This window comes from Coregonus lavaretus (genome assembly GCF_964263955.1).
Source record: "Coregonus lavaretus genome assembly, contig: HAP1_SCAFFOLD_979, whole genome shotgun sequence".
Classification (NCBI taxonomy): domain Eukaryota; kingdom Metazoa; phylum Chordata; class Actinopteri; order Salmoniformes; family Salmonidae; genus Coregonus; species Coregonus lavaretus.
Window position 1 is genome coordinate 70,001 of NW_028156106.1, and position 22,500 is coordinate 92,500.

The 22,500-nt window shown below is 46.7% G+C and overlaps 4 protein-coding genes across 4 annotated transcripts in view; all 4 read right to left on the reverse strand.

Annotated features, from left to right (window-relative positions):
• Positions 1-22,500, reverse strand: part of LOC311126795 (histone H1-like) — a gene marked incomplete at both ends in the record, with an annotated part of 27,996 nt that overhangs the window by 5,077 nt on the left and 419 nt on the right. Inside the window, one exon of the mRNA XM_084200777.1 lies at positions 22,326-22,500. This exon is cut by the window's right edge and continues 419 nt beyond it. Within this exon, the coding sequence (XP_084056903.1) occupies positions 22,326-22,500 (175 nt within the window). The remainder of the gene's footprint in view (positions 1-22,325) is intronic.
• LOC311126802 (histone H4) lies at positions 650-961 on the reverse strand (the record flags this gene model as incomplete). The annotated part of the gene is made up of 1 exon (XM_084200784.1): positions 650-961. The coding sequence occupies one exon, from the start codon at positions 959-961 to the stop codon at positions 650-652; it is 312 nt and encodes a 103-aa protein (XP_084056910.1).
• Positions 20,201-20,681, reverse strand: LOC311126806 (histone H3.2; the record flags this gene model as incomplete). The annotated part of the gene is made up of 1 exon (XM_084200787.1): positions 20,201-20,681. Exon 1 carries the CDS (start codon positions 20,609-20,611, stop codon positions 20,201-20,203), a length of 411 nt encoding a protein of 136 aa, XP_084056913.1. The 5' UTR covers positions 20,612-20,681.
• Positions 21,090-21,476, reverse strand: LOC311126798 (histone H2A; the record flags this gene model as incomplete). The annotated part of the gene is made up of 1 exon (XM_084200780.1): positions 21,090-21,476. The coding sequence occupies one exon, from the start codon at positions 21,474-21,476 to the stop codon at positions 21,090-21,092; it is 387 nt and encodes a 128-aa protein (XP_084056906.1).

A 22,500-nucleotide genomic window follows, 5' to 3' on the forward strand; every position in this document is an offset into this window, starting at 1 on the left:
GGTGAAGGGCGCTTACCCGTCTTATGAAGAGGAAGCTAAGCAAAGTCAGCGGCCGTAGACACTCCCCTGCTTGCTTGCTCCCTCCCTCCCTCCCTCCCTCCCTCCCTCCCTCCCTCCCTCCCTCCCTCCCTCCTCTCTATAGCCTATGCTCTGTGACCGATGGGGAATTGTGTGTTTCAAAAGGGGGGCTTTAATAGGTGTCCAAATGGCACGATTGTTGTGCCAAATAATGCTGGTGATAGAATTGCCCACTTTGGCACCGTCAGACATAGGGCTCCCATTTTGGACTGTGTGTGTGTGTGTGTGCGCGCTGTCCCCCTCTTTTCGAGCCACGTCTACCGACTCGTGGTGGCTTTATGTTGTCCAAATTCCACTATTGCTTGACCCAAAATAATAACGTTCTTACACTTTGCCACTGTCAGATATAGGCCTCCCTCTGTGCGCTAAAAGTGGACGGGACATTAGAATCCTCTAATTAATACTCCCTGTCCACTCGAAGTGGCTCATACTTTCTTACTAAATTGCATACTAAACATTTGTTGTTATATATAACACTACATGGAATGGGCCCATTTTAAGCGGATGTGGGTGGCTCTTAAAAGAGCCTTTGGGTTCGAGTCGGGGTGTTGAGGTTCCGAAGAGAGTGGGTTTAACCGCCGAAACCGTACAGGGTGCGTCCCTGACGTTTCAGAGCGTAGACCACGTCCATGGCGGTAACGGTCTTCCTCTTGGCGTGCTCGGTGTAGGTGACTGCGTCACGGATCACGTTCTCCAGGAACACCTTCAGGACACCGCGGGTCTCCTCGTAGATCAGACCGGAAATACGCTTCACGCCGCCGCGGCGAGCCAGACGGCGGATAGCGGGTTTGGTGATTCCCTGGATGTTATCGCGGAGAACTTTGCGGTGACGCTTGGCGCCTCCTTTTCCGAGTCCCTTGCCGCCTTTGCCTCTTCCGGACATGGTGTGTTCGCTAGTTGAGTTCAAGTGAATGAATGATTTCAGCGCCGGTGCGCGGTGCGCTATTATCTGCGTTTGGTCGACCTGATTGAGGCCGGCGGCACAGAAAGCGCGCCTCTGTTATATGTTCGGAGGCGTTGCAAAGGGGAGGGCGCTCGTTCTAGGGGACTAGGGAGGAGCGATTTCAAAGATGACGTGAAAGCAACTAACGTGCGCGGGAAACATACTCAAATACTGATATAGGCTATGTGGAACACAAGGCCAAACTGTGACAACTGGGAGATCAGCTAGTACACTGTGTCCCTCTCCTCATATTGTTGTTGTTGTTGTTGTTGTTGTTGTTGTTGTTGCACCTGATTCTACTCATTGAGGACTTGGTAATTTAGGTGACAGGTTGTTCAATCAGCTGTGGCTGTCCAGGCCTACAAGAAAAATGGGTCCTGTTGGGGGTAGCCTACTCTACCGCTGGAGTTGGGAAACACTGAAATGGAAGGGGGACACGCAGTGAGCAAAACTCCTAACCACATAAAAACACAGACACTTGAGATCATTAAGAGCTATAAGGAGTCCATCAACTACCTGGTCAGTCAAGTCATATAGGGGGGGATTTCATGGCCACCTGCTGGAGCAGAAGTCATGTTTGCCAACACTGGCCTTAAAATCATTAAATTTAGGAGCTATAAGGAGTCCATCAACTAACTGGTCAGTCAAGTCATATAGGGAGGGATGTCATGGCCACCTGCTGGAGCACAAGTAATGTTTGCCAACACTGGCCTTAAAATCATTAGGAGCTATAAGGAATAAATCAACTCATCATTCAAGTCATATAGGGAGGGATCTTAGCACCACCTGCTGGATCAGAAGTACCCTTCACCGTAGGCACAAGAGAGCCATCATCTCTCAACCGGTGCAATTTCCATAAGTATGTGGTAATAAAACAAACAACGACAGCTCCTCATATAGGCAGTGGTTTCACACATTTTTCTCCAAGATGTTCAAACGTTCATAGATGACCAGCAGGGTCAAATAATAAGCACAGTGGTTGTAGAGGTTGCAACAGGTCAGTCAGTACATCAGGAGTAAATGTCACTTGTTGTTAGTGTTGTAGTTCCTATTTCTACGGTGTTGCCTACCTGCAGCAATCATGATTTACCTGCAGTGTTGATTGCAATTACGTAATTTGTCAACTCATAATAACAGATGTTTTGCAAACCGTTGATGTTTAAATAAATGGATTCCCGGTGTCCGGATACCTTTTCTCTTAAGGGATGTGATTGAGTGAATCCAAAGTAAGTTGGTCTAAATACATAATAGGATGAATCATTCAGGTAAAATAACACAATGTCTATTTGAGTCGAATCAACGTAATATAATCCTTTTTACGTCTCTATCATCTTTACTCAATGTATTGGACCACATCAACTCAACTTACTCAAGCTTATCTACTCATAAAAACAAGCAAAAAGATCTACTCAACAATATGACGTGTGCTTTTGTTGACTGTAATAGCTTGAGTACATTCCACAAAGTCATTTTTTACAGTGTATCTAAAGACACGTTTGTTGTGGTGATGCACTTTTTCTTTGACGTTGAACTTGCATTGAACAGACAAATCCATTTCGTTACAACCCTTTTGTAGTATGACTTAGGAATATTTGTTGATGATCCTAATGTCTATGCGTGAATAGTGATTGGTTGTTGGTGAAATATTGCTGAGAACCCATCATTTCCTGGCCTTTTTTCACTATTGAGCTATTTTGAAACATTTGTTTTGCTATTGGATTCATAATGGTGACCTGGGACAAGTAATTAGTGAAACCAGAGTTCAGCAGTTGCCATTAAAGCGATCGAACCAAGTCATCCTAATAGGCTAGTATTAGCCTAAAGCAGGGTTTCCCAAACTCGGGCCACATTTTGGGAGTTTTTGCCCTAGCACTACACAGCTGATTCAAATAATCAACTCATCATCATCAAGCTGGGAGTATTAGAATCAGTTGTGGAGTGCTAGGGCAAAACGCAAAACGCGCACCCCTTGTGGACCCCAGGACCGCGTTTGGGAAACGCTGGCCTAAAGAGCAAATGCTGAAAGGGACTCACCATGAGGTGCAGTACCCACATTTAACCACAAGATGGCCTCCGTGCTCCATTGTAAAGTTTGGGCCTCTGCATGAGTCTCTCAGCAGCACTGCAACATGGGACTTTCAAAGTAAGTTGGCATGCAATGTTTTTTCTGGACTGCATGCAAGGCTATTATTACACACAACTAATAGTGTCAATTATTCATCTGAACACAATTCTTGTTACTATTCGGCCTATATTATCACTCGTTTCTTTTTCCCCTCCTTTGTAAAGCATTTTACTGTGTTACTATATAGTTCAAAGGAAGTGGATGATGCCAGATGGTTGTGTATATACACACACACAAACATTGAAGCTAGACTTCAGGCAACTAAAAAGGTGCAATACGTAGCTTTTAGACGTGTTAGTGAACAACATACATGGTGGCTAATGTAGAGGTGCGTGTATATGTAGCCGGCGCGGTCTGCTCGTTGCCGACTACTGCGTTGTGTTCCGGTGCACTGAAGACAAGACACTGGCGTACTTGAAGGCACTTTATTGTGTACAACCCTCTCAATCTGTTCAACATCAAAGAGAGAAAATGTTCAAAACTCTACCCTCGACCAGAATCCGCCTCTCCCAGCCGAGTACAATGCAGACTCAATATAATCACATTCAAAAATACAAGGAATAAAATACAACATCATTGGAAAATAAACATTGCATCTGGTGTATATCTTATGTATGTGTCATATTCATGTTATCTCTGCCAAAAACTCTGAGCTTTTAGCCTTTACATAATACTGTGCAACATGACATAAACCATCTTTCAAATAGGTAATACATACAGTAATATGCACGAAGCAACATGTAATCCTTCACATTTGAGCTTTTCAGTGCCATTAAACACTAATCAATACATGAAAACATTTTAAATGAACACATTTTTAACCTGATATAGGGAATACATACCTGTTCAACATCAAAGAGAGAAAATGTTCAAAACTCTACCCTCGACCAGAATCCGCCTAACATAAAAAGAACAACGTGAGCTTCATACAAGAGGATAGAATGATGATTGCTAACTTAGAGCTAAACAGAACACGAGGTTAGCTAAGTTAGCAATTTCTCAACTCTCAAAAATGGCTAAATTCACGACACAGCTTGATTAAATGTACGTACACTCATCATATAATATACATACAAGTTACTATGTGCACTGAAACGTTTTAGTTTTAACAGGTATATCAAGTTTATGTCACGCCGAAGTGAATACATACCTCTCCCAGCCGAGTACAATGCAGACTGAGAAAAGCATGACCTCCCTCCGCATATAACCAAACCAACTCTAGAGGGCGCACTTACACAACTAACTCTCCCAATATCTGTAGACTACACGAAATGCTGAACAATACAATATTTTGGTGAAATCAACTCACAAAATAAAATAAAAAATAGAAAATGAACGGTTGCAAAAATCTGTAATTCTTTGACCTGTTACATTCACCCCTCTTTAATTTCACCAAAATCCTTCACACTTCGAGGGTGGAAAATAACCAAAAACATATAGAATAAAACTCTTGTCCACTTGGTCCAAGATAGCCCTGGGACTCCATTTCCCATATACAGCGTATAAAGCTACTTACAAAGTAAGTTAAAAGAAAACAGCAGTTGATCAGGCTACTGCCCCTTCTAGTGAATATGATGCCTTATACATCATATGAAATCTTGGAACACTTTCCCTCCATTATGAACATCTCATGACTCAGGTCATACTACTGGTAATAAAGAAAAATATCTCAATCTCAAAAATGTATCTAAAATAAAGAACGGAAAGACAGTGACCTTCTGACTCCTGTAACAAAACCCTTGGTGAGTGGTTTTTGCACCATGTTCTCTATCAAGCGATCGACTGCCTTAACAACCCTGCCAGTACGTGTTCTGACAACCTGACTTTCAAACCCTTGTACTTGGGAGGGTATCTGACTATCAATCAGTGTAACAGGTGAATTGATGTCCGAAGACCCTGTCTCATCTAAGTCAGGAACATCAATTGGGGCAACAGAGTCAGTGTCAGTCATGTGCAAATCAGGGGGGTCACTGGAATCCGACAAGTCTCTCACAGGTGAGTATTCATTTTCCCCTTGGCCTCTGACCTCTTTAGACTGGGCTCTCGTGGGTGTCAGTTGAACAGACTTCCTGGACAGAGAGTGGGGCATCTCATTCTCCATCTCAGACTCATCAGCTTCTCCAATAGACTCAGAGTCAGAGGATGCGTTTAACCACAAACATGTACGGTCCTCAGAAGCATCTACTGCTAGGCCACTCAAAGCATCAACAGAAGGAGGCTGAAACTCACTGGCCACATCCGAGGCAGCTCCATTCGTCTCTTCATCGCTTAGTTCTGGCATGGGCAAGAAGCTCACGTCCAACATCAAATTCCGATGAACAACTTTTGTTTTCCCACGTTCGTCTCTGACTTTGTAAACGTGAGTCTGAGGGTTCCGGTCTATGATGGTATACATAGTGGCTTCCCACTTATCCGCTAACTTCCTCTTCCCTCTCTCTGCTTTATTAGCTAACAAAACTCGGTCGCCAACGTTCAAGTGGGTTCCACGAACTCTCTTGTTGTAGCCATCAGCTTGATGTTGCTGTCCTTTCCTCGCATGCTGCTGAGCTATGTCGGCAGCCACATGGAGGTTCGCCATCAGTTTCTCTGCATAGGTCTTATAATTCACCACGACTGGATCCCTCAAGACTTGTTTGAAGACCATGTCTACTGGGAGTCTGGGCACTCGACCATACATCAAATAGAATGGAGGATATCCAGTTGTTTCATGAGTGGTGGCATTATACGCAAAAGTCAAAGTCTGTATCTGTTGGGCCCAGTGTTGCTTAGCTGTCAGGGGTAGGGCACGCAACATACTGCCAAGTGTCCTATTGAACCTTTCGGTTTGCCCATTTCCCATGGGATGATATGCTGTTGTGTGTGTTTTCTTAATCCCTGTGAGGCTGAGGAGTTCAGCTATGAGTTTGCTTTCAAAATTGGCCCCTTGATCAGAATGTATTCGCTCTGGGAAACCGTAGATGCAGAATACGTTATCCCATAACTTCTTTGCTATTTGCTTTGCAGTTTGGTTTACGCAGGGAAAGGCATGAGCCAATTTTGTAAAGTGGTCTGTTATGACTAACACATCGACAGATCTTTGCTTACAGTCCTCAGCACTCCAAAAATCAATGCACACCAGCTCCATGGGTGCCGAAGTGCGAATGCTCTCCAAGGGAGCTCGGGCAGCTGGTTCAGGGGTCTTTGCAAGGATACAGCGTTGGCAGCATTTCACATATTCCTTGATGTCTCTTCCCATTTGCGGCCAGAAGAAACGCTGTCGGGCGAGGTGTGCTGTTCTAGCCTGCCCTTGATGCCCAGCGAAATCATGCACACCAGCGAGAGCTTTGGCCTTCAAGCTAGCAGGCAGCACAAACTGATACCTCTTCTCTCTGCTTAATGGGTCTTTGGTTACCCTATATAGGACTCCGTCCTGGACTTTTAGATGATGCCACTGCTTGCACAGTGTCTGGGTCGTAAGAGCTAACCTCCTCCTCCCTCGCCTAGGTGGTGGCTCACCCCTCTGAATGAGTGGCAGGACTTCCCTGATAACTGGATCTATTTCCTGGCTGTGCCTCAGCTCGCCGATGGAGAGGGCTGGAAGTGTGTCTTGTTCTGAGGGCACCGCCTGGGGAAGAACATTGAGAAACTGTGTTGCTCTTATCTCTGCTCCCCTTTCCCACTCTACATGAGCTTCACAAGCAGATTTCACATGAGAGGGTTCTTGACTGCTGGCCAGCCTGTCTTGAGTGGGGTCCATAGTTACACAGCACCCTGCATCAAGTGCCTGGAGACACTGGGTCTTACTCCGGAAGAGATCTTGGACTTTCTCCTCTTTGGTTCCCTCCGCCTCGGCCAAAAGACTTCCATAGGGCTCACTGATCAACCTTTGGCTCACTGATTTAGCAAACGGATCTCTACTCAGGGCATCTGCCACAATGTTCTTTACCCCAGGAATGTGTTTGATACTGAAGGTGTAGGGGGAAAGCTTTGCCACCCACCTCTGTTCGCAAGCGTCAAGTTTTGGTTTGGTCATTATATAGGTCAAAGGATTATTGTCGGTCCACACTGTAAAAGTGTGGCCTTTCAACCAGTGGCTGAATTTTTCACAAACACTCCATTTGAGCGCCAAGAACTCCAGTCGGTGAGCAGGATACCTCTTTTGTGAGCCAGTGAGGGTCTTGCTGGCAAAGGCGATCGGGCGTGCCTTCGTTTCTCCTTCTGGTATCTGGGACAGAACTGCCCCAAGGCCATCAAGAGACGCATCAATGGACAAAACCAAGGGCTTAGTAAAGTCTGGATGGCTAAGGACCACACAATTCAGGAGCTTCTCCTTAAGGCTGGCGAAAGCGGAATCGCAGTCAAGGGTCCAATCCGCAGGTTTGAGCTTCCTGTAGACTCCCGCATTCTGACTGTACTTCCCGGCCTTTCCTCTCCGTTTCTGGCCAGCTGTGAGAGCAAACAGGGGTTTTGCGATGGAGGAGCAATTTGGTATGTAGTGTTGGTAATAAAATACCATCCCCAGGAACGACTTCACTCTGCGAACTGAAGGAGTGCAGCCATCATCTTCCATCAAGTCCCTCTTTGACATTTTGGTGATGACCTCGACCTTCTCTGGGTCAACAGCAACACCGTCACTGTCAACGATGTGTCCGAGAAACTTCACAGATCTCCGCAACAGATGGCATTTCTTTGGACTCAACTTTAGATTGTGCTCCCGTAGCCTCTGGAAAACAACCTCTAATCTGCTGAGGGCCTGCTGTTCATTGGGGGCAAATATCAAGAGATCATCTAGGTAGCACAAGAGACTGCTGAAGTTAAGATCGCCGAAGATACTCATCATCATCCTCATGAAGGACGCTGGACTGTTGCAAAGCCCCTGTGGCATTCTGTTATACTCGTGCAGGCCTAATGGTGTTGTGAAGGCGGTATACTTTTTGTCCTCCTCATGCATGGGCAAGTTATAAAATCCAGACGTGAGGTCCATGGTGCTGAAGACAGCATTACCGCCAAGGGCAGCCAAGCAGTCCGATTGATGGGGCAAAGGATGAGCATCCTTGATAGTTCTTGCATTCAGCCATCGAAAGTCTGTGCATATCCGGAGGTCGCCATTTTTTTTCCAAACCATCACGAGTGGAGAAGCATATTCACTCATTGATTTCCGTATGATTTCCTGTTCCTCCATCTCGGTGAGAACTTGGCGCAGCTTTTGATAGTGGGCTGGCGGCACTCTGCGATATGGAAGACGGAAGGGACGGTCGTCAGTGAGGCGGATCCTATGGGCAAAGCCCTTGGCTTCTCCACAGTCAAGATTATGCTTTGAAAATATATCCTGATATTTCTCCAGCAATGTCACAAGTTGGAGCTTGGTGGAGGGGCTCGCTTCACAATGATCAATATCGACATTTCCTAGACCAGACTTCTGCAGTCTGTCTTTCAGGTCACCGTTGTCGTCCTGTTTCACATGAGTCACTCCAACAGAGCCAGCATCACTCTGACAGGAACCCTGGAACAGTGTGAGATCTTCAGCTGCAACACAAGTAGAGACGTCCGCAAGCTTGCTGTTCCTTTTCAGTGTGAGTGGTTTGTCTGAGATATTAGTGACTTTCATGGGAGTCCAGCCATCTCCCCATAGCGGTGTTACCACTCTCCCCACCATAATGCCCCGAGGCACACACCTGGAGGTTGTAGGCTCCACCATAACTGTACTCCCAGGTGACTTGGGTATATTACTTGGCAGTCTTCCCCACAGCAGGTACTCTTGTTTGGGAAGGAGAGTCACCGCCTGAGTTAGCTTCACTGTCCCTACTTTTCCTGGGACATCTTCACCCCTCCATCTTGTGAGACTGGTCATCATTTCTAGAAACTGTTCGCCATCTGGAGACCCTTTTGTGTTGCTCGAGATAAGTGTCCAATAACTGTTCTCGTTTTTCAGCTGATGCAGTACACGTTTCAACATGTTGGTGCCTACTATTATGTCGTCTTTCTGACCAGCGATCACCAGAACTGGGACCATGCACTTTACCCCATACAGACTTAGTTCCATGTCATACATGCACTTGGGGCGCACTTGTACTCCTCCACAGCCAACAAGGATGATATGCTGTGAGAGTTCTTGATGTGGGGTCAAGACGCTATCCGATAGTAGTCTCTGCTCTGCCTCTTCACTTATCGTGCAGGCCATTGAGCCTGTATCGAGGAGCCCTTGCAACTGAGCACAGCCATTAACTGTCACCGGTGCGTGAAATAACTCACTGAACGTCTCAACTCTGTGAATATTCTGAACAATTACCGTGCAATTATCAGACATTGCTTTACAGACATTGACATACATCTCCTTCAATTCTTCACTTTCTTCAAGGGTTGAATCTTCAACGCTCACACATCCCCTTTCCGTATGTGAGCTATCTAGTTTAAACTGGCTCCAACTTGCTCAGAGTTAGGTTGTGTGTGCGCTAACTGTGGCTGAGCGTTAATTCTTGGCCGGCGCTGTTGGCATTCTCTCTTCCAGTGGCCGGGCTTGTAACAGCCCATACAGAGGTTCGCCTGTCTACAGTGTGCAGTAGTTGAATGTTCGGCAGACTGACAGACTTTACATCTACTCTGAACAATGGCTGCTGGCCCCCTGCTTGGTGGCACGACTGCTGTTGTGTGTGCCGTCTGCTCTAGCACACGGTCCAGCAAGCCAATGAGAGACTGCATGCAGATGCTCTCTGTCTGAGGAGAGGATGGAAGCCCCATTGCCTTTGGGTAACCAGTAAGGTCTGTTGGGTTTTCAGCAGCGACTGTCTCTGTGGTTAATGCCTGAGCATGTGCACCAATGTTCTTTGGCCGATAAGATTTGGCTTGACACATTGTTCTAGCCTCTCTCTGATGTTCAACGAGGTGTTCATGAATCTCATTTGCTGTCCACTTTTCAGCTGTTTTGCACTTTAGGACACTTGCAAGAGCGGGGTCGGGACAGTGTTTCACCAGCATCATTGTGACTTCGTGAGAGGGGTCCTCAATGTTTCGCCCCTGCCTTCTCAGACACTCATCTGCGACATCCACAGCCTTGTTCAAGCGTATCCAATAGTCCATGGGACTTTCTCCGGCCAGAGGAAGTGTGTTATAGAAATCTGCTAAAGGCATAGAGGAGTAGGTTAACTCACTGAAATGTTGTTTCAGAATATCAAAGACGAGCTTGGAGTTCTCAGCTGGCTGCAGCGATGGCATACTGCGCAGGGTAACTTTAACAATGTCTCTAGCCTTTCCCATTAGTCTTGACATTATCTCCTGGGAGTGCTCTTGCGGGTGTACACCCCTCTTATTCAGGTAAACGCTCATAATCTCTTCCCACTCGTGCACTGTGTGTTTGTCTGTTCCATCACCCCTGAAGTACGGCGGCTCTTTGACATCTGTCTTCATGACTAACTTTACTCCTGTCATGTTCAAATCAGACTGTCCATATCCTAAGTTCAGGCTAGGCGTAGGAGTGGTTTGGTTATCTGCACTACCAACAGATCTCTGTAATTGGCTAGCAATGTTCTCTCCTATTTCATGAGCTAACTGTGTGATGAGACTCCCTAGGTCTGCAGAACTCACATGTGAACTAGACACTGGCTGACGTGGAGAATGTTCATCTGTTTGGGTGTGAGTGTATGAAAATGCAGGACAGCCCACTGAACTAACGCTGCTTGCAATGTCTGGAGCATCTCCTAAGCTATGCATGTGTGGTGCGGGGGAATATTCATCAGTGCGTAAGCGTGTGGACGAGAGTACAGGTCTGCCTAGTATACCAGCACCCCTAACCGGCGTGCTCTCCACCATACTCATAAACCTGCCCCTCCCCAGGCTTACCCCTGCAGCATCTCCAACACTAAATGGTGTCTGCGCATCCTTACCATCAGCCATTTAAAAAAAAAATAGAAAGTTGTAATAGACTATGGTAATGATATGTGAATCACCAGAACATGTGAATATGAAAAAAAAGAAAAAGAAAAGAAAAATGGTACAATGATAGAAGTAGCTGAGGTAAGCAATTAAGAGCTACAATTTACACATTAATGTTTGCCCTTATACTTGTCAACGTTCCGAAGAGGTTCCTACTTGTCACAGCAACCACCGGCGATCACCCTGGCGATGATCTGAAGCGAAGATATCCGGGTCACGGCACCAATGTAGCCGGCGCGGTCTGCTCGTTGCCGACTACTGCGTTGTGTTCCGGTGCACTGAAGACAAGACACTGGCGTACTTGAAGGCACTTTATTGTGTACAACCCTCTCAATCTGTTCAACATCAAAGAGAGAAAATGTTCAAAACTCTACCCTCGACCAGAATCCGCCTCTCCCAGCCGAGTACAATGCAGACTCAATATAATCACATTCAAAAATACAAGGAATAAAATACAACATCATTGGAAAATAAACATTGCATCTGGTGTATATCTTATGTATGTGTCATATTCATGTTATCTCTGCCAAAAACTCTGAGCTTTTAGCCTTTACATAATACTGTGCAACATGACATAAACCATCTTTCAAATAGGTAATACATACAGTAATATGCACGAAGCAACATGTAATCCTTCACATTTGAGCTTTTCAGTGCCATTAAACACTAATCAATACATGAAAACATTTTAAATGAACACATTTTTAACCTGATATAGGGAATACATACCTGTTCAACATCAAAGAGAGAAAATGTTCAAAACTCTACCCTCGACCAGAATCCGCCTAACATAAAAAGAACAACGTGAGCTTCATACAAGAGGATAGAATGATGATTGCTAACTTAGAGCTAAACAGAACACGAGGTTAGCTAAGTTAGCAATTTCTCAACTCTCAAAAATGGCTAAATTCACGACACAGCTTGATTAAATGTACGTACACTCATCATATAATATACATACAAGTTACTATGTGCACTGAAACGTTTTAGTTTTAACAGGTATATCAAGTTTATGTCACGCCGAAGTGAATACATACCTCTCCCAGCCGAGTACAATGCAGACTGAGAAAAGCATGACCTCCCTCCGCATATAACCAAACCAACTCTAGAGGGCGCACTTACACAACTAACTCTCCCAATATCTGTAGACTACACGAAATGCTGAACAATACAATATTTTGGTGAAATCAACTCACAAAATAAAATAAAAAATAGAAAATGAACGGTTGCAAAAATCTGTAATTCTTTGACCTGTTACATTCACCCCTCTTTAATTTCACCAAAATCCTTCACACTTCGAGGGTGGAAAATAACCAAAAACATATAGAATAAAACTCTTGTCCACTTGGTCCAAGATAGCCCTGGGACTCCATTTCCCATATACAGCGTATAAAGCTACTTACAAAGTAAGTTAAAAGAAAACAGCAGTTGATCAGGCTACTGCCCCTTCTAGTGAATATGATGCCTTATACATCATATGAAATCTTGGAACACTTTCCCTCCATTATGAACATCTCATGACTCAGGTCATACTACTGGTAATAAAGAAAAATATCTCAATCTCAAAAATGTATCTAAAATAAAGAACGGAAAGACAGTGACCTTCTGACTCCTGTAACAAAACCCTTGGTGAGTGGTTTTTGCACCATGTTCTCTATCAAGCGATCGACTGCCTTAACAACCCTGCCAGTACGTGTTCTGACAACCTGACTTTCAAACCCTTGTACTTGGGAGGGTATCTGACTATCAATCAGTGTAACAGGTGAATTGATGTCCGAAGACCCTGTCTCATCTAAGTCAGGAACATCAATTGGGGCAACAGAGTCAGTGTCAGTCATGTGCAAATCAGGGGGGTCACTGGAATCCGACAAGTCTCTCACAGGTGAGTATTCATTTTCCCCTTGGCCTCTGACCTCTTTAGACTGGGCTCTCGTGGGTGTCAGTTGAACAGACTTCCTGGACAGAGAGTGGGGCATCTCATTCTCCATCTCAGACTCATCAGCTTCTCCAATAGACTCAGAGTCAGAGGATGCGTTTAACCACAAACATGTACGGTCCTCAGAAGCATCTACTGCTAGGCCACTCAAAGCATCAACAGAAGGAGGCTGAAACTCACTGGCCACATCCGAGGCAGCTCCATTCGTCTCTTCATCGCTTAGTTCTGGCATGGGCAAGAAGCTCACGTCCAACATCAAATTCCGATGAACAACTTTTGTTTTCCCACGTTCGTCTCTGACTTTGTAAACGTGAGTCTGAGGGTTCCGGTCTATGATGGTATACATAGTGGCTTCCCACTTATCCGCTAACTTCCTCTTCCCTCTCTCTGCTTTATTAGCTAACAAAACTCGGTCGCCAACGTTCAAGTGGGTTCCACGAACTCTCTTGTTGTAGCCATCAGCTTGATGTTGCTGTCCTTTCCTCGCATGCTGCTGAGCTATGTCGGCAGCCACATGGAGGTTCGCCATCAGTTTCTCTGCATAGGTCTTATAATTCACCACGACTGGATCCCTCAAGACTTGTTTGAAGACCATGTCTACTGGGAGTCTGGGCACTCGACCATACATCAAATAGAATGGAGGATATCCAGTTGTTTCATGAGTGGTGGCATTATACGCAAAAGTCAAAGTCTGTATCTGTTGGGCCCAGTGTTGCTTAGCTGTCAGGGGTAGGGCACGCAACATACTGCCAAGTGTCCTATTGAACCTTTCGGTTTGCCCATTTCCCATGGGATGATATGCTGTTGTGTGTGTTTTCTTAATCCCTGTGAGGCTGAGGAGTTCAGCTATGAGTTTGCTTTCAAAATTGGCCCCTTGATCAGAATGTATTCGCTCTGGGAAACCGTAGATGCAGAATACGTTATCCCATAACTTCTTTGCTATTTGCTTTGCAGTTTGGTTTACGCAGGGAAAGGCATGAGCCAATTTTGTAAAGTGGTCTGTTATGACTAACACATCGACAGATCTTTGCTTACAGTCCTCAGCACTCCAAAAATCAATGCACACCAGCTCCATGGGTGCCGAAGTGCGAATGCTCTCCAAGGGAGCTCGGGCAGCTGGTTCAGGGGTCTTTGCAAGGATACAGCGTTGGCAGCATTTCACATATTCCTTGATGTCTCTTCCCATTTGCGGCCAGAAGAAACGCTGTCGGGCGAGGTGTGCTGTTCTAGCCTGCCCTTGATGCCCAGCGAAATCATGCACACCAGCGAGAGCTTTGGCCTTCAAGCTAGCAGGCAGCACAAACTGATACCTCTTCTCTCTGCTTAATGGGTCTTTGGTTACCCTATATAGGACTCCGTCCTGGACTTTTAGATGATGCCACTGCTTGCACAGTGTCTGGGTCGTAAGAGCTAACCTCCTCCTCCCTCGCCTAGGTGGTGGCTCACCCCTCTGAATGAGTGGCAGGACTTCCCTGATAACTGGATCTATTTCCTGGCTGTGCCTCAGCTCGCCGATGGAGAGGGCTGGAAGTGTGTCTTGTTCTGAGGGCACCGCCTGGGGAAGAACATTGAGAAACTGTGTTGCTCTTATCTCTGCTCCCCTTTCCCACTCTACATGAGCTTCACAAGCAGATTTCACATGAGAGGGTTCTTGACTGCTGGCCAGCCTGTCTTGAGTGGGGTCCATAGTTACACAGCACCCTGCATCAAGTGCCTGGAGACACTGGGTCTTACTCCGGAAGAGATCTTGGACTTTCTCCTCTTTGGTTCCCTCCGCCTCGGCCAAAAGACTTCCATAGGGCTCACTGATCAACCTTTGGCTCACTGATTTAGCAAACGGATCTCTACTCAGGGCATCTGCCACAATGTTCTTTACCCCAGGAATGTGTTTGATACTGAAGGTGTAGGGGGAAAGCTTTGCCACCCACCTCTGTTCGCAAGCGTCAAGTTTTGGTTTGGTCATTATATAGGTCAAAGGATTATTGTCGGTCCACACTGTAAAAGTGTGGCCTTTCAACCAGTGGCTGAATTTTTCACAAACACTCCATTTGAGCGCCAAGAACTCCAGTCGGTGAGCAGGATACCTCTTTTGTGAGCCAGTGAGGGTCTTGCTGGCAAAGGCGATCGGGCGTGCCTTCGTTTCTCCTTCTGGTATCTGGGACAGAACTGCCCCAAGGCCATCAAGAGACGCATCAATGGACAAAACCAAGGGCTTAGTAAAGTCTGGATGGCTAAGGACCACACAATTCAGGAGCTTCTCCTTAAGGCTGGCGAAAGCGGAATCGCAGTCAAGGGTCCAATCCGCAGGTTTGAGCTTCCTGTAGACTCCCGCATTCTGACTGTACTTCCCGGCCTTTCCTCTCCGTTTCTGGCCAGCTGTGAGAGCAAACAGGGGTTTTGCGATGGAGGAGCAATTTGGTATGTAGTGTTGGTAATAAAATACCATCCCCAGGAACGACTTCACTCTGCGAACTGAAGGAGTGCAGCCATCATCTTCCATCAAGTCCCTCTTTGACATTTTGGTGATGACCTCGACCTTCTCTGGGTCAACAGCAACACCGTCACTGTCAACGATGTGTCCGAGAAACTTCACAGATCTCCGCAACAGATGGCATTTCTTTGGACTCAACTTTAGATTGTGCTCCCGTAGCCTCTGGAAAACAACCTCTAATCTGCTGAGGGCCTGCTGTTCATTGGGGGCAAATATCAAGAGATCATCTAGGTAGCACAAGAGACTGCTGAAGTTAAGATCGCCGAAGATACTCATCATCATCCTCATGAAGGACGCTGGACTGTTGCAAAGCCCCTGTGGCATTCTGTTATACTCGTGCAGGCCTAATGGTGTTGTGAAGGCGGTATACTTTTTGTCCTCCTCATGCATGGGCAAGTTATAAAATCCAGACGTGAGGTCCATGGTGCTGAAGACAGCATTACCGCCAAGGGCAGCCAAGCAGTCCGATTGATGGGGCAAAGGATGAGCATCCTTGATAGTTCTTGCATTCAGCCATCGAAAGTCTGTGCATATCCGGAGGTCGCCATTTTTTTTCCAAACCATCACGAGTGGAGAAGCATATTCACTCATTGATTTCCGTATGATTTCCTGTTCCTCCATCTCGGTGAGAACTTGGCGCAGCTTTTGATAGTGGGCTGGCGGCACTCTGCGATATGGAAGACGGAAGGGACGGTCGTCAGTGAGGCGGATCCTATGGGCAAAGCCCTTGGCTTCTCCACAGTCAAGATTATGCTTTGAAAATATATCCTGATATTTCTCCAGCAATGTCACAAGTTGGAGCTTGGTGGAGGGGCTCGCTTCACAATGATCAATATCGACATTTCCTAGACCAGACTTCTGCAGTCTGTCTTTCAGGTCACCGTTGTCGTCCTGTTTCACATGAGTCACTCCAACAGAGCCAGCATCACTCTGACAGGAACCCTGGAACAGTGTGAGATCTTCAGCTGCAACACAAGTAGAGACGTCCGCAAGCTTGCTGTTCCTTTTCAGTGTGAGTGGTTTGTCTGAGATATTAGTGACTTTCATGGGAGTCCAGCCATCTCCCCATAGCGGTGTTACCACTCTCCCCACCATAATGCCCCGAGGCACACACCTGGAGGTTGTAGGCTCCACCATAACTGTACTCCCAGGTGACTTGGGTATATTACTTGGCAGTCTTCCCCACAGCAGGTACTCTTGTTTGGGAAGGAGAGTCACCGCCTGAGTTAGCTTCACTGTCCCTACTTTTCCTGGGACATCTTCACCCCTCCATCTTGTGAGACTGGTCATCATTTCTAGAAACTGTTCGCCATCTGGAGACCCTTTTGTGTTGCTCGAGATAAGTGTCCAATAACTGTTCTCGTTTTTCAGCTGATGCAGTACACGTTTCAACATGTTGGTGCCTACTATTATGTCGTCTTTCTGACCAGCGATCACCAGAACTGGGACCATGCACTTTACCCCATACAGACTTAGTTCCATGTCATACATGCACTTGGGGCGCACTTGTACTCCTCCACAGCCAACAAGGATGATATGCTGTGAGAGTTCTTGATGTGGGGTCAAGACGCTATCCGATAGTAGTCTCTGCTCTGCCTCTTCACTTATCGTGCAGGCCATTGAGCCTGTATCGAGGAGCCCTTGCAACTGAGCACAGCCATTAACTGTCACCGGTGCGTGAAATAACTCACTGAACGTCTCAACTCTGTGAATATTCTGAACAATTACCGTGCAATTATCAGACATTGCTTTACAGACATTGACATACATCTCCTTCAATTCTTCACTTTCTTCAAGGGTTGAATCTTCAACGCTCACACATCCCCTTTCCGTATGTGAGCTATCTAGTTTAAACTGGCTCCAACTTGCTCAGAGTTAGGTTGTGTGTGCGCTAACTGTGGCTGAGCGTTAATTCTTGGCCGGCGCTGTTGGCATTCTCTCTTCCAGTGGCCGGGCTTGTAACAGCCCATACAGAGGTTCGCCTGTCTACAGTGTGCAGTAGTTGAATGTTCGGCAGACTGACAGACTTTACATCTACTCTGAACAATGGCTGCTGGCCCCCTGCTTGGTGGCACGACTGCTGTTGTGTGTGCCGTCTGCTCTAGCACACGGTCCAGCAAGCCAATGAGAGACTGCATGCAGATGCTCTCTGTCTGAGGAGAGGATGGAAGCCCCATTGCCTTTGGGTAACCAGTAAGGTCTGTTGGGTTTTCAGCAGCGACTGTCTCTGTGGTTAATGCCTGAGCATGTGCACCAATGTTCTTTGGCCGATAAGATTTGGCTTGACACATTGTTCTAGCCTCTCTCTGATGTTCAACGAGGTGTTCATGAATCTCATTTGCTGTCCACTTTTCAGCTGTTTTGCACTTTAGGACACTTGCAAGAGCGGGGTCGGGACAGTGTTTCACCAGCATCATTGTGACTTCGTGAGAGGGGTCCTCAATGTTTCGCCCCTGCCTTCTCAGACACTCATCTGCGACATCCACAGCCTTGTTCAAGCGTATCCAATAGTCCATGGGACTTTCTCCGGCCAGAGGAAGTGTGTTATAGAAATCTGCTAAAGGCATAGAGGAGTAGGTTAACTCACTGAAATGTTGTTTCAGAATATCAAAGACGAGCTTGGAGTTCTCAGCTGGCTGCAGCGATGGCATACTGCGCAGGGTAACTTTAACAATGTCTCTAGCCTTTCCCATTAGTCTTGACATTATCTCCTGGGAGTGCTCTTGCGGGTGTACACCCCTCTTATTCAGGTAAACGCTCATAATCTCTTCCCACTCGTGCACTGTGTGTTTGTCTGTTCCATCACCCCTGAAGTACGGCGGCTCTTTGACATCTGTCTTCATGACTAACTTTACTCCTGTCATGTTCAAATCAGACTGTCCATATCCTAAGTTCAGGCTAGGCGTAGGAGTGGTTTGGTTATCTGCACTACCAACAGATCTCTGTAATTGGCTAGCAATGTTCTCTCCTATTTCATGAGCTAACTGTGTGATGAGACTCCCTAGGTCTGCAGAACTCACATGTGAACTAGACACTGGCTGACGTGGAGAATGTTCATCTGTTTGGGTGTGAGTGTATGAAAATGCAGGACAGCCCACTGAACTAACGCTGCTTGCAATGTCTGGAGCATCTCCTAAGCTATGCATGTGTGGTGCGGGGGAATATTCATCAGTGCGTAAGCGTGTGGACGAGAGTACAGGTCTGCCTAGTATACCAGCACCCCTAACCGGCGTGCTCTCCACCATACTCATAAACCTGCCCCTCCCCAGGCTTACCCCTGCAGCATCTCCAACACTAAATGGTGTCTGCGCATCCTTACCATCAGCCATTTAAAAAAAAAATAGAAAGTTGTAATAGACTATGGTAATGATATGTGAATCACCAGAACATGTGAATATGAAAAAAAAGAAAAAGAAAAGAAAAATGGTACAATGATAGAAGTAGCTGAGGTAAGCAATTAAGAGCTACAATTTACACATTAATGTTTGCCCTTATACTTGTCAACGTTCCGAAGAGGTTCCTACTTGTCACAGCAACCACCGGCGATCACCCTGGCGATGATCTGAAGCGAAGATATCCGGGTCACGGCACCAATGTAGCCGGCGCGGTCTGCTCGTTGCCGACTACTGCGTTGTGTTCCGGTGCACTGAAGACAAGACACTGGCGTACTTGAAGGCACTTTATTGTGTACAACCCTCTCAATCTGTTCAACATCAAAGAGAGAAAATGTTCAAAACTCTACCCTCGACCAGAATCCGCCTCTCCCAGCCGAGTACAATGCAGACTCAATATAATCACATTCAAAAATACAAGGAATAAAATACAACATCATTGGAAAATAAACATTGCATCTGGTGTATATCTTATGTATGTGTCATATTCATGTTATCTCTGCCAAAAACTCTGAGCTTTTAGCCTTTACATAATACTGTGCAACATGACATAAACCATCTTTCAAATAGGTAATACATACAGTAATATGCACGAAGCAACATGTAATCCTTCACATTTGAGCTTTTCAGTGCCATTAAACACTAATCAATACATGAAAACATTTTAAATGAACACATTTTTAACCTGATATAGGGAATACATACCTGTTCAACATCAAAGAGAGAAAATGTTCAAAACTCTACCCTCGACCAGAATCCGCCTAACATAAAAAGAACAACGTGAGCTTCATACAAGAGGATAGAATGATGATTGCTAACTTAGAGCTAAACAGAACACGAGGTTAGCTAAGTTAGCAATTTCTCAACTCTCAAAAATGGCTAAATTCACGACACAGCTTGATTAAATGTACGTACACTCATCATATAATATACATACAAGTTACTATGTGCACTGAAACGTTTTAGTTTTAACAGGTATATCAAGTTTATGTCACGCCGAAGTGAATACATACCTCTCCCAGCCGAGTACAATGCAGACTGAGAAAAGCATGACCTCCCTCCGCATATAACCAAACCAACTCTAGAGGGCGCACTTACACAACTAACTCTCCCAATATCTGTAGACTACACGAAATGCTGAACAATACAATATTTTGGTGAAATCAACTCACAAAATAAAATAAAAAATAGAAAATGAACGGTTGCAAAAATCTGTAATTCTTTGACCTGTTACATATACATGGAACAATTGTGCCTTTTTGATGGAAATATGGAGGTGGCTCTTAAAAGAGCCTTTGGGGGATATTCGAGTTCAGGTCATCCTCATTTATGCGCGCTCTCCGCGAATACGGCGGGCCAGCTGGATGTCCTTGGGCATGATGGTCACCCGCTTGGCGTGGATGGCGCACAGGTTGGTGTCCTCGAACAGGCCGACCAGGTAAGCCTCGCTAGCCTCCTGTAGGGCCATCACGGCGGAGCTCTGGAAGCGCAGGTCGGTCTTGAAGTCCTGGGCGATTTCTCGCACCAGGCGCTGGAAGGGCAGCTTGCGGATGAGTAGCTCAGTGGACTTCTGGTAACGACGGATCTCTCTCAGAGCCACGGTGCCGGGCCTGTAACGGTGAGGCTTCTTCACACCGCCGGTGGCCGGGGCACTCTTGCGAGCAGCCTTAGTGGCGAGCTGCTTCCTGGGGGCTTTGCCACCGGTGGATTTGCGAGCGGTTTGCTTGGTTCTGGCCATGGCGCTGCTCTGACAGTCGGGAGTATAGCCTCGAAATGCCTATGTGAAGTTTATAAAGCCGGCAGTGGCGCCTGCTGATTGGACACCATCTCCCCACCACCCCGATTGGCCCGTTTCGCAGGCCTCCTCCGTTGGCCATTGGACGGGAGGCCCGGCCTCTCCAAAACTCAAACTCCCGGTGCGCGCGCAATAGGACGCCGCCGGCCCTTTACGCGCAATAATAGTCGCCAAAGTCAAGAGTGACAGCTTATAGGCACGTATCATCTAATGCTAGCCTGCTATGGCAAATGAGGCCAAGTAGGTGTTGTTGTTCATGCAAGGCCTCATGTGGGCACAGAATGTCGAAATAGTTGTGTATACACCCACTCAATGTATTGCGGTCATAGAAAGGTACTTTGCGCTTTTGGAGAGCTAGGTGGTTGGCTCTTAAAAGAGCCTTTGGGGGTTGAGTAGTCAAGTTGAAGTCGCAGTAGCGAATTTACTTGGCTTTGACTGCCTTCTCGGTCTTCTTGGGGAGTAGGACTGCCTGGATGTTGGGCAGCACACCACCCTGAGCGATGGTCACACCGCCGAGCAGTTTGTTCAGCTCCTCGTCGTTACGGACGGCCAGTTGCAGGTGACGGGGGATGATACGAGTCTTCTTGTTGTCACGGGCAGCGTTGCCGGCCAACTCCAGGATCTCAGCAGTCAGGTACTCGAGTACGGCGGCCAGGTAGACTGGTGCGCCAGCGCCCACACGCTCGGCGTAGTTGCCTTTGCGCAGCAGCCTGTGCACACGGCCCACGGGGAACTGGAGGCCAGCACGGGATGAACGGGTCTTTGCCTTCGCCCTGGCCTTGCCTCCGGTTTTGCCTCTTCCGCTCATATTGGTAGCTTGAGAAAGTCACAGAAAGTCTGAATGAGCCGCTCGCCACTTCGAGAGCCGTACATATACCTCGCCACAAGAGGCAACGATTGGCCACCGGGCCGGTGTGGCCTTATCCAATTGGAGCGAGGGACAGACAGATGGACAGACAGACAGCCCTAAGCCGGTTCCCACCCACAGGCAGCGAGTGAGAGGCTACTTTGTTTCCCTCCGACTTTGTTACTTTGTGTCATTTCGCGTGAGCGCCAAAATGTCCGAAATGACATCCACACATTATTTCTCTCCAAATGGGAAACAAACAGCTGGTGAGGGTGCACTCTTGAGTTTGAAATCGAAGCCACTATAGTATTGTTATTGTTATTACATGGCACTTGTAACACATCACAGCAGCCTGCCTCTGAACGGGAATAGCCCAGTGGCTCATATATAAAAATGGCTGTTGAGGGTGCACTCGTGAGTTTCAATTCGAAGCCACTATAGTATTGTTATTGTTATTACATGGCACTTGTAACACATCACAGCAGCCTGCCTCTGAACGGGAATAGCCCAGTGGCTCATATATAAAAATGGCTGGTGAGGGTGCACTCGTGAGGTCGAATTTCTGAGCCATTTTGGCCCTCTATTATATGCCTCTCCCTTCGCACACACCCAGAGTGGGACAATGTTGTGTGCGTAAAAGTAGCCTAGTGTGCGTAATTTCTTTTCCACGACAGGTAGTACATGGAAATCAATGCGCTTTCTATGGAAAGAGGTGGGTGGCTCTTAAAAGAGCCTTTTGTGGTACAACATGTATCGAGTAGAACACTGTTTGTAATAGGTTTACTTCTTCTTGGGGGCTGCCTTCTTGGCCTTGGCTGCCTTGGGCTTGGCGGCTTTGGGCTTGGCTGCCTTTGTAGCCTTCTTGGGGCTCTTGGCTGCCTTCTTGGCCGCTGCGGCGGGCTTCTTCACCTTCTTGGGGCTCTTGGCGGCCTTTTTGGGTGTAGCGGGCTTCTTGGCCTTCTTGGGGGACTTCTTTGCGGCGACG